The sequence below is a fragment of the Aulonocara sp. 'chitande type north' Nkhata Bay genome, linkage group LG13, assembly GCF_057382095.1.
Source record: "Aulonocara sp. 'chitande type north' Nkhata Bay isolate Kocher_YH1m ecotype deep benthic linkage group LG13, A_spYH_male_GT1.1, whole genome shotgun sequence".
In the NCBI taxonomy this organism is placed as follows: Eukaryota; Metazoa; Chordata; class Actinopteri; order Cichliformes; family Cichlidae; genus Aulonocara; species Aulonocara sp. 'chitande type north' Nkhata Bay.
This window is the reverse complement of record NC_141356.1, coordinates 14424638-14436747: the sequence shown is the minus strand read 5'-3', so window position 1 is coordinate 14436747 and position 12110 is coordinate 14424638. Positions and strand designations below refer to the sequence as shown.

The following is a 12110-nucleotide window of genomic DNA, read 5'->3' as shown; positions in this document are numbered from 1 at the left end:
TAAAGAAAATCCCTGTGTGTCAGTGATTTACTTGTTTATTTGAATTAGAAGACCACTTGACATGAGTAGATTTAGTCAGAGCAAGATGTTAATGGCCGAGTCATATATTCTGCAACGTAAAAGTACTTTAAATTAAACAGAAGACTAAATGAGTGCTTTAACTGTCCACACAGTGATATTAGCTGACTAAAATCTGTAAATGTTAGTAATTCCAGCTCACCCTCACACTTGTTAGAAGGCAGCATGTTATACTCTCTGTAGTCACAGCTCTTTTGGGGAAAGCCTTTTTCATTTCGACCACTTATCCCATTTCCTGCGTACAGTGACTTCCTGTGTTGTTGCAGCGAGTTGAGACATGGAGCCATGTTCCCTGGCATCATTCTCGCCATCTCCGACTCTGAGAGGAGAGAGCGAGAGGTTAAAAAGGTGCAGCTGATGCGTGGAAGAGATGATAAAACATGGTTTCCATCCATTTGCTGCACAAGCATACCTGCCAGTGATCCTGCACAGAGGGAACGATCCATGCAACTGTCACTCCTTATCTTCTTCCATATGAACTCTGGCAGCTTGCTTTCACCCTGAAACAGTCATACTCAATTGATTAGCAGGTTGTGCATGCAGATATTTTTTTAGGCAAACTATCAAACTCAAGAATTTAAATCGTGGTTTGGAAACTAACATGCAACCTTGCGTGGAACACTAATGCCTCAAAATAATGCACTATGTTACACTGAATACTTTAAGTTGCAGTGGAACTTTTGCTGTACGGTAGGAGTCGGAGGAACTCACCACAGCCATCTGGCTGAAGGAGCGCTTCATACTGTTGGCCATGGCCACTCTGGCTGGACTCATGTCTCTGTAAGCTTGTACAAAGATGTCGATGGACCTGCATACATAAAGTGGATGAAAAAAAATAATATTAATAATAAATAATTGCGGCAATAATAAAGAGAATTTGGTGGTCAACACCCTTTTTTATTTAAATCATGTTGTTAAGGTTTTTATTCCTTATTCCTTTTAGTCTTATATTTTCACAGTTATATGCATCAAGTTAAATTTTCCTTGAGCACTAAAATAAGAGACTCATAGTTAAGTCACCTCTGTTTCTGCATGCCATGTGGCATGTTCTGCTTGCAGGATGGCCGTTCTTCCAACATCGTGTCCATCAGACAGGCTTTGGTGGGCCGTGGTTGTTGTTGGTAAGTCAACAGCGGGTCTGGTGGCCACTGCAGATTCTGACTGCCACCCATGGAGGACAGCGGGGAGCTGGCCGGGGCCTGGTATGGGGGATTGTGCAGATGCCCCATCATGTATGACCTTCCATGGGGATCTGCATTCCCCTGGCTGGAGACTCTCTTTTCCCCTCCAGCCCAGGATGAAGATGTCGCACGCTGGTAGTGGCCTGGGGATTGGGAGGAGGTGGACAGGGGCTGTAAGAGGCTGGCCACATTGTTGAAACTCTGCTGGGTGGTCTGGTTAATTTGGGGCAGGCTGGTGTTGCTCCCCATGGATCCTGCTGGAGCTGCCTCCAGGGGCTCTGACTCTGTGACAATGGGATTGAGCTGGAAGTCCTCTCCATCCATAGGGATATAAGGAGCCAGAGTCTCCAGGTCCAAATCATTCAAGTCCCTCTGGATAGCAGAAATAATTTTTGTTTTGTTTTTTCAACACAAATATTTAAGAAAAGAGATCCTTTTAAGCATTTGGTGAAAACTATAAATTATTGCTTTAGACATGGGAGTATTTGTGGCTGAGATAATGCTGCAGTGTTCATAAACTGCCACTCAGTTTAGACTAACAGGATTATGATGATTACATTAGGAACTCAATAATAAAAACATCATTGTGAGCACTAATATTTTATCAGCAGCCACTCAAATATGTAAACCACTGATTTATAGTTTTGTTTAATCCAGTACTCGTTAAATTGAAGAAATACTAACATAAAATGGAAAATGTCCTGGATGCTTTTCTCACAGATTTATAAGCTAAAGGTCAAAGACACTATAGCAGTAAATTAAAAAGCTAATGATACAGAATACATATGTTGAGCTGGTTAATTCAGGCTTTTTTCTTTGTTTGTCTGAGTTAACATAAAATTCACTAACTCTACACAACTTTGGTCACACACACACACACACACACACACACACACACACACACACACACACACACCTCAGTGTTTGCAGAACTGTCTCCCTTTGTGTCCAGAGCAAACAGCTTCTCTGTGAGCTCCACCCTCAGGTCACTCTCCACTGAGCTGTAGTAATCATCTGGGCTGCTGGGCTGCAGAGGTGAAGGACAGAGGGAAGGATGAACAAAAGGAAGAAATTAGATTTAAATGAGAGAAGTGGAGAGAAAGAAAATGATAAACACAGACAAAAAGGACTAATACATAAGAGAAACAAGAGAGATGAGTTTTGACAAAGGCACTATTCACTGCTACGAGCCTATTCCATCCAAATAACCACCCCCGTTATTCTCACACACTCTGCCCAGTTTTAGTGACCTCATCGCACACTGAAAGAATAAACCATGGAACAAGTGTAACCAACCAGTCACTCGCTCACTAACTAATTACTCTTTTCAATTTCACAAACTGGCTCTCAGTCGTGCCCTGTCGCGCTGTCCTCACCGTGGAGCAGCTGCTGAGGCTCGGAGTGGCGCTGCCCGATGGAGGATTCTGCTGCACAGTGAACGAACCACCGGCCATTTTACCCACGTCCCCTGGAGCTGCAGTTGGGGGTCCAGAGGCATTGGAGGCAGACTTGTGGCTCTCACTGGCCCAGGACGGTGGTCCCGGAGGGGCCATGGCTGAAACAGACACCTGGGAGTATGCTGGCTGCTGGGGCTCTTCAAACTGAACACGACCTGCGAAAAAGAATCACAAATTTGAGCCAATTTTTTAAAAAAGACAAAAGGAAACTGTATTAAAAAGTTGTTTCTGCTATATTGTTTTTGCCAAAGTAAGGTGGAAGAATACTGTGGCCATAACAGACACAGTTTTACAGAAGTAAATACTGACTGAAGTCGAGGGAAACGATCGTGTCTCCAGGTGTTGGAGCAAGCTGAGCGAGATCTTCCGGCTCCTCTTTGAATTCACTGAAGAGGGCATCTCCAGGCTCTCCGCTCATGCCCACTCCAGGACTGAAGAAGCTGCTCATGTGTCGTGGCTTGAACAGGGACTCCGTCTGCCCCAGGGACAAAATCATCGACTTCTCCTCAATGTCACTACGGATTGGAGAAAACACAGCAAATTTGAACTTTGAGATATAGAAATCTGAATATTTTATGATTAAATCCAGGCAAAGATGGCATTTAATTGAGGGAAACTTGGATTAAAAATGAAAACTCTTACCTGAGGACATAGTTGATGCACACGATGCACTGCGGCTGAGAGTTGCGGCTGTTATAAATGACAGTTCCCTGGGTTTCTACCCAGACGTAACCCCCGTTCTTAGCCAGCATACGATACTGACTGCTTACTGCCTGACCCTTGGTACACACTGCATAAGGAAGAGAAGAAGAAACAAAAAAGAAGCTATGAATAACATTGGCGTTATTGCTTGCAAGTTTAAAGCAGATATAAAACAATTTTCCTGAAACTGTGAGCATACTTCCTTTATTCTTCAAAAGTGGCACACTGATTTGACTCGAAAGTGAATGACACTGAAACAATAATGTCAGGATCTGGAACATTACATGTCTTTAGTTTTAAAAGTCTCCATCTTTTACTTATTAAGTCATTTCTCCATGTTCACCTTTTGTTGTCATTTTTATTAGAGTCTTTACATAACGATTTAAAATGCCATGAGATGACTGTTGACTGGCACTAAATAAAACTGCGCTGAATTTGATTTCAGCTACTCTCCTCAAGTGTACAGGACTGCTTTAAACAGGGCCAATGTAATCAGTGTTCTTCCTTATTACTCAGAAATTACTCACCGAGAGTACTTGTTGAGTTTTTGTTGTTCATGCGTAAAATTGTGACGCGTTCACATTGTTGTATAACCCAGTGAGTAATCTTCTGATGAGGAAACAAAACCAAAGAGAAAATAAACTGACAGTTCTTTTCAGTCTGTCGATGTCAGTGACAGATGGACTGTTTAATCTTCTGTGTTGCAACTTTCCAATCAAAGGTCACATCAGTAGTAAAGTTCATAAGCCTCAGGCCAGTCAAATTAGAAGACGGTGTAAACCTTCAGTACTACTTATTAAAAGATTTATGTGAGTTTATGTATATATTGGAGCTTGCATGTGTACTTTTGACCATGTGTGTATTAGAGGAAATCCAAATAAAGTCAATTTTTGCTTTTTAAGGTTATTAAAAGATCTATTCTAGGAAGAGAACAGATCAAAGAAAGTATTAAATTCATGCCCATTTGGAGTGCCTGTAAAATCTTGACCACAACTGTATGTGGTGGATTTTTATACTTTGTTTTTATTTAGGTGTTTAAAGTCCAGATTGGCTAATTATTTGTTAAATATTTGCATAATCCTTTAAAAATCAAGCAAATATTTGTAAGCGGGACAAGGCGGGATGTTTGACTTTGACTCGAGAAGGAAATGTTCTGGCTACAGTCCAAAGTTCAGCACTGGCGTGGGAAAGGCGTAGGAATGGTCACAAAGCGTACATAAGGCCAGTGACTCCCTGTGTGTGTGTGCGTGCGCGCGCAAGTAAGACTGTTGAGAAAGCTTGGAGGGGACAACACTGCATGTAGCAGAGAACACTGTTAGCATGTGCTGATCGACAGGCTGGTCACGTTGGCCGTGAGAGCGGCTCGTCTGTGTTTGTGAGACGTTCAGATGGATAGAGAGTCCTTTATCTTGGCAAATGTCAGACAGCTAAGGGCTGCGGATGCAGATGACTTAAGATCAGTGGAAAGACAACATGGCTAAAAGAAAAAAAATTCACATGCAGCACACTAAACAAAAACCCGAGGACTACAATCCTCTTTCAAGTCACTTTTTTGGTTTTTGTTGACATGCAAAATTAAAGTGCAGCGAGACCAAAAGAACATGTCTAAAAGGTCAACTTTGGAAGTGCAAAACTTCAAAAGACAACTTGGTATCAAACAATCCCAATATGTGCTGAAATATTTCTGTTTCAAGCACAATGGGTCTGTTTTTTAAGCCTATTGTTTTTTTGTTTTTTGAGCCAACCTTTCAAAGTAAGTCTTTGATTTAAAAAGTCATAATAATTTGACTTTTGTGAATGTGAGTTACTTTGTTTTTTGTTTTTTTATTTAAAAAGAATGCACTTATTACCCCAGATGCTTTTAGATATTATTACTTTGGGCCTGCGGTGTTTTTTAATCCATCCAGACCGTTTCAGTGTGAATTACCATTTTCGGAAATATTGTCCATGTTCTCTTTAATACTAAAATATGACAGCCATATTCTATACTTCTTATGGTTATTGAAGTATCAAAAACAGAATTTAAAAATTTGCATTTAAAATTGCACAAAATAAATCGATCTTTAATTGTAAGCAGTTTCCCCCATAAACTATTTTCATTCAGTTAAACTACACCCATAAACTGCATGATTGTGGAGAAAGACCCAACTGTGATGAGAGGCTCGTGCTTGGCTGTATGCATTAATGTCATCCAGTCTCTATTGAGGGTAATGTTAGCTAGCGGCATGTTTTATCTGACTAGTGAATGGAGAAAATTGTAAAACCACAATTTGTCTTTATGATTTTGGACTAATTGAGTGTGGAAAAAGTTGTTGGTTTATTTTATTTTTTACTTCATGGTAAGACAGGGAGAGTGCTTTTAGTTTAATGAAACAGGCAGCAAAGACTTGTACAGCTCTGAAACTCACACCATTACAATCTAGACTGAAACACACCACTACAGGCTACAGGGGGAAGTATTTGGGTTGTACTGCTTCTTTAAGTTTCTGCTTGACATCTTTTTAAATGATGAAAGTTTTGGATGAAAATATTATTTTCTGTGAAAAGTAAAATATCAAATTAGGTACAGTTTTGTGTCTTGATGCATACTCAATCATCCAAGTAAGGAAAGTTGATTCTGGTCATCTGGATGTAGCGAATCAACTTTTTGGAAAGTACAGTTTTACTTTTCAAAGAAAATATCAGGATTAGTGTTGGCCCAGATATGCCAGGAGGGAAAAAAAGAAAAAGAAAAGCATAATCCTCTTTGTAACAAGAGCATTTTTTGCTGTGTACACACACACACACACCCATTATGTTGCAGGGGTGGTTTTAAGGAACTAAATTACCACTTTCCCTCGTGCACTGTCAAAGCCTCTAATGATACAGTACTGTCAGTGAAGAGAATAGCCATGACACTTCAGAGCCTTGTCCGCATGCACGCGCGCACACACACACACACACACACACACACACACACACACACACACACACACAGTTATTAGATTGTAATAGAGGCCACCTGGTCCCCTGTCCACTGTGTTTGTGGCATCAGATGTGCAAACCTCATCAGGCCATCAGTGGATGCACCTAATTTAATAACAGACATCTTAATACCATGTTGCTGCTCTTTACATACACACAGACATCCACATATGTCTAAACAAGGATAAATGTATTTGTCTACCTAAAACATAAATAAAGAAAATAAAAATAAAATTTAATGAAACAAAAATGTCTGACAAGAAAACCCCCCAATATCGTCACTCAAACTTTAGGCTGTATTACCAGCTGACTACAAGCTTGAAGCGTTTAGCTGATCTGGCTAGTGATTATGCAGTTTTTACATCCTGATCACTAAAATTAGAGTTCATTTAGGGAATCCTTCAAAGTAAGTTTGGGTGACCATGGCTCAGGGGGTTGGGAAGTGCATCTGTAACCGGAAGGTCGCCGGTTCGATCCCCAGGCTCTCTGTCCTGGTCGTTGTGTCCTTGGGCAAGACACTTTACCCTACCGCCTACTGGTGTTGGCCAGAGGGGCCGATGGTGCGATATGGCAGCCTCGCTTCTGTCAGTCTGCCCCAGGGCAGCTGTGGCTACAATCGTAGCTTGCCTCCACCAGTGTATGAATGCGAGAGTGAATGAATAGTGGCATTGTAAAGCGCTTTGGGTGCCTTGAAAAGCGCTATATAAATCCAATCCATTATTATTATTATTAAGTGCCTCGAATGTGCCATTTCAAGATGGCTGCCAATACTGGCAACCATGCAGAAAGGCTCTAATTATTGTTTAAGAGTTGCTCCATATTTCATCAGGTTTTTGAACCAATCGCTTACTGCTACGAGCAAAATCTGAGGACACGCAGGCTTAGATCTTAGCTAAAGGCTAACTACACGTGCAGATTGTGTTCATAGCTGAATCACCGTGGCTTGTTTTGCTTCATATTTGATGTTTGAGGCGTTCAAAGTCTTTTTTAAGGTCCGAGCATGTACTTACAGTTTTGATGACTCTTGGTGACACTGTCTGAGTCCAAGGCGTGGTAGAAGTCGTAGATGGAACGACCCAGCAGATCCTCGGGAGTGTAACCCATCAACTCTGTTACCCTGGAACACAGACACAGACATCTAATAAGACACGGGCTTTTACTTATTATTTGAACTTTTCTCACATGTACGACTCAAAACACAAATCCTGCACTTCATCCTGAACTTAAAAAGACATCATGTACCACTTGGAAATCAAACTGAGCGGTGGATAGATTTCCAAAAATAAGAATTGCTCGTTCTGTCTCCAACCTCCCGGTGCTTCTGGGAACAGCTAATCTCTCGTCTCTCATCACAAGTTCACGTTGTTAATCAGGATTTTGTTGCTGGCTTTCAATAACCACGTTTATAAAACTCCCTTTTATTTCTCTCCAACTCTTTCGCCAGTAAGTAGAGGTTTTGAGAATAAATAACAGGATTACTGTAATCTGATTACAGGTGCACTAATTTAAATGAAGTTTTTGAGTGCTGAAAATAATTACATACTTAGCTTCAGGCTGTTTTGACAGCAAATAAACTCAAGTTAATAACGTATATAAATAAGTGTAATTTTGACTTCACTGAGAAGCCAACAATTAGGCTAAGGGTCAAAAGCAGAGCCTCTTCCAAACAAACTGTGCTGTGAGAACATGATCCAAACCTACAACAGGAAATGGGCCCCTGAAAACAAGGTTTTATCAGGATAAGGAGACCGGGGAGGGTAAACTGGGACAGAGAATGAAGATAAGTTGTACTTAACCCAAATTAAAGTGCTAGGAATGTGATTTTACTCCAACTGCCACCAAAATGTTTTCACTCTGGCATGAGGATAGACTCCAGAGTTTAGGGATAGGATACACTGCAGCATAAAAAAACGTTTCAAATTTCCAGTAGGTATAAATGTACTCTTTCACTCCGTTTCATCCTATTTGTACCTCTGATCATCACTCAACATTTTTTGATGTCAAATCAGTTAAAATACAGTTTTCATCATCTATATTGCCCTTTGGATAGCTTTGGAGGTGTGAAGCCAAAGTTTCATTGAGATGAACAGTCAGCGGATGATGATGATGATGATGCGGTGGATTTATTGTGTGAGGGACAGAGTGAGAGGTCTGGTGATGCAGACCCTCAGATTGCATAACGCTGACAGATGTAGTGAGGAAAGGGAGGGAAGGGAGGAAAGGGAGGGGATGAATGTCTGGAGGGAAGAGGAGTACATAGGCACAATGGGTTTAAAAAAAAAAAAAAAAAAAAAAAAAAGACACATGAAAAAAGGAAAAAATGCATTAAGGCCAGAGAGGAGAGTCAGAGTGGGGAAAGAGACGAAACAAAAGCATTAATAAAACATGGTCACAACTAAAATAGCTTCAAATTATAACAATGATGATTACGATGGTGATTGCTTTCTTTTCTTTCCTTCCATTCATTTCCTCCATGTTAAGTAAGTACAAGCGTTTCACTGTTATTTTTATGTTATTTTGTATCACGGTGTACTTTACATTATTACAGATATAAAAGTAACAAATGACAGGAAGACCAAAGCAGAGGAGCACATTACCCTGCGGGCTATCGTCTGCATACAAATGATTTTATACAAATGTTTGAATTAAAACTCTAAAATTAATTAATGCAGGAATCAACGCTACACAAATTGTATCTAATTTAGTGTAATATTTGGGTCAATGTCCCTGTATTACTGATAAATCTACAACATGCACTGTAATAAGTAGTGATTACTTGCATGACGTTTCTGATTGACACTTAAAAGTAACATAGTACACACAGAAGTGTTGTCCACGTCTAAATTATCCAAGTTGTATAACTTTAGAACTTCCCTTTGTGTCCTTTTGTGTTTGTATTCCTTATACTGTAGAATTGAGAATATAGCCAATAGCCATACGTCATTTATAAAGCTGGTATTTAATCATAAAATGGACTTTCTTACTGTACTTAGTAAATTATAAAGAATCAACAGGGATATTGAGGGGAGGAAATAATTGTTCTTCTTAGGTCAAGCAGAGTTTAAGCAAACTAGAAGGTTAAACTTCTGATTGTTACCCCTCTTGAAGAACTAATTATTCCTAAGTGATAAGTCTCTGTTCTTTCCCCCTCTCTCTCCTTCTTTGTTTCCTCCATCTCTCACACTGCCAGGCATGAGCTGAAGAAACTTTCCGTCCCTCCTCTAATGAGTGTAAGTCTCTGCTGAGCCAGGAGGGTCGACCCACCTACAATAAACTCATTTGCGTAATTGGAGAGAAGATTTAGGCGGCTATTAAATTGCACTAAAAAGGGTGAAAAAGAAAATGGGCTCTTGTTTGTAGTGCAGTCACACACAGACCTGTGCATGCAATACACAAAAGGAACATTTCTCTTGCATGAGAGGCTTGATAAGATTACAGATTTGCGTGCATGCGATTGTGTAACACCAATCTGAAAATGCGTTGTGTTCCCTTCTCGTGCCAGTGGGAAAGAAATATCTGGGCGCAAACTATGAGGTTCTTTGGGTTTAAGATAGCCGCTTTTCATGCTAACCTACAAGTGACGAATGATAACTGACACAATGTCAGATGTCATTTTGTTTGGCAGCTTTAAAAATGTTTCAGCTTTAGGCTTGTTCACGATCTAATCCAGGGTCATTAACACTTGGCACGCTCTGACAACGTCATGACAGCGCCTTATTAATTTATGTTTCATCACCAACTTCTATTTTCTTACCTGCTAAGTCAACACACTGCAATCGCTCAAATCTTCTGTGTGTGTGTGTGTGTGTGTGTGTGTGTGTGTGTGTGTGTGTGTGTGTGTGTGTGTGTGTGTGTGTGTGTGTGTGTGTGTGTGTGTGTGTGTGTGTCAGACTTTAAGGGTTGTGTTTTAATTGGCAGCAATGTGAATCTGCTGCTCTACTGAACTCTGCTGAGGTTCAAACCAAATATAGGTGCATAAAAATATATTCACCGAAGCATATATTATCATTTAACACAAAATCTAAAAAATATGTTTCTGCCTACCTCTCGTCACAGTAGGTGAATTTCATGTCCATGCTGTGTCTGCTCAGGAAGGTCTTGCTGTCCAGCGGCGTGTCGATGTTGGACGGGTGTGGTATCGGTTCGCACATCAGGACAGCGCATGTGAGCGGAGGCTCTTTGAAGCCGCACAGCACTCGCGGAGGGCAGCTGTTGTACATCCTCAGTTGTCCAGTGCAGTGAAGCACCTGAGGAAGAGCAGCAGGAGTGTAAATGGAGTTTACACAGTGTCAGAGTTACCCCTGTGGTGAATAACATGCAGCCATAGCGCGATTATTACAGTTTTCCCTATCTGAGTGTTCATATTTACCATGACGCAGACACCTATTGTAGTGGTCATGCCTTTTTTGGCCCCACATTAGTCGATATTAATGGCCAGGGCTGCGATAGGTTCTTCAAAAAACGGTAAAGTACTTCTTACCTTTGAAAATAATGCTTTGCATTACTGCTATACAACCCAGAGAAAGCATTTCTCTACACTATTTGTTACACTACTTGTGTTGCTGCACAAGATTGCTTGTGGAATTGCTATTTAAGGATATAACATTAAACTTTTAATATGGGCTTCTAGACTCCTACCAGCATCATGAATTGCTCTGGATGATGGAACTCCAGGCCTCAAGGGCCAGTGTCCTGCAGGTTTTAGATCTCACGCTGGGTCAACACCTGAATCAAATGATTAGTTCATTACCAGGCCTCTGGAGAACTTCAAGACATGTTGAGGAGGTAATTTAGCCATTTAAATCAGCTGTGTTGGATCAAGAACACATCTAAAACCTGCAGGACACCGGCCCTTGAGGCCTGGAGTTCCCCCAACCCTGTTCTAAAATCTAAACCCTACTTGTGTCCAATATGTGGCTAAATCTATTCACAATGTAATAATCTCATTTTGTGTGTGCAGTTGCTGCAGATGTGATGCTTTGTAGATGTAGCAGTTGTTACCTTCCAGCTGGCTGACTTGAGGTTGACAGTGCGTCCTCTGTTGGTCACCGTGCATTTCATCCTCATGAAGAAATCTCTCTCTGTGCTCAGCTCTTTGCATTTTTTACCAAAGCCACTTCCTGGAAGACACAAAAAAACAGTGTGTCAGAATTCATCATCTGAATCATCATACAATAATACAATGTCACTGAGCAGGGGCAAACATAAGCATTTAAATGATTCAGATCCTGCTCTTGTGAACAGCTTTTTAGCTTTTTGCACAGTATATAAAATTCGCTTGACATTAAAGCATAATAATATATGGATCCTATAAGTATGAGGAGATTTAAAACAAAGTTCAGTGTCTTTTGTTTTTTTTTTTGCAATATAATAAACTGGAAGTTCACTCCCTTTATCTCCCTTCCAGCTTAGTCACAGAGGACTTGGAAAAATAGGCCAAGTTGTTACATCATAAGGTCAGAGTTCAGCCCCGGAGCTGCAGCCACAAAGCAAAGAGAAGTGTGTCTTTTGTCAAACTCCACGCTTAAAAGTGTGTCTCTAACTCCATATGGTTACACTTGAGCAAAACAAACACCACATAAATGTTTCCCCGACACTTACAAGCACGTTCATGTTCAGATGTGAATGAGTGTGGAGTGAAAGTGCGTTAAATAGAAAAGGTCTATAAATCAGAAGGTATTGTTCTGCTGGTGTGCTTTGTGGCCACTGCTGATAAGAGTTATCAACC

The 12110-nt window shown here is 40.7% G+C and overlaps 1 protein-coding gene across 4 annotated transcripts in view; it reads right to left on the bottom strand.

The window, feature by feature from the left end:
* epas1b (endothelial PAS domain protein 1b) overlaps window positions 1-12110 on the bottom strand; it is a 48918-nt gene that overhangs the window by 5984 nt on the left and 30824 nt on the right. For 2 of the 4 annotated variants that reach the window (XR_015124398.1, XM_086258792.1), the window contains exons 5-15: window positions 11384-11502; window positions 10427-10629; window positions 7393-7499; window positions 3359-3506; window positions 3026-3231; window positions 2636-2871; window positions 2176-2286; window positions 1099-1631; window positions 790-886; window positions 491-578; window positions 221-397 (exon numbers count right to left, since the gene is read on the bottom strand). Coding sequence is in view for 3 of the 4 variants with exons in the window: in XM_086258792.1 (XP_086114918.1) it covers window positions 221-397; window positions 491-578; window positions 790-886; window positions 1099-1631; window positions 2176-2286; window positions 2636-2871; window positions 3026-3231; window positions 3359-3506; window positions 7393-7499; window positions 10427-10629; window positions 11384-11502 (2025 nt within the window). In the remaining variant the exon portion in view is untranslated. The remainder of the gene's footprint in view (window positions 1-220; window positions 398-490; window positions 579-789; window positions 887-1098; window positions 1632-2175; window positions 2287-2635; window positions 2872-3025; window positions 3232-3358; window positions 3507-7392; window positions 7500-10426; window positions 10630-11383; window positions 11503-12110) is intronic. The other 2 variants (XM_086258793.1, XM_086258794.1) reach the window with 2 other exon arrangements.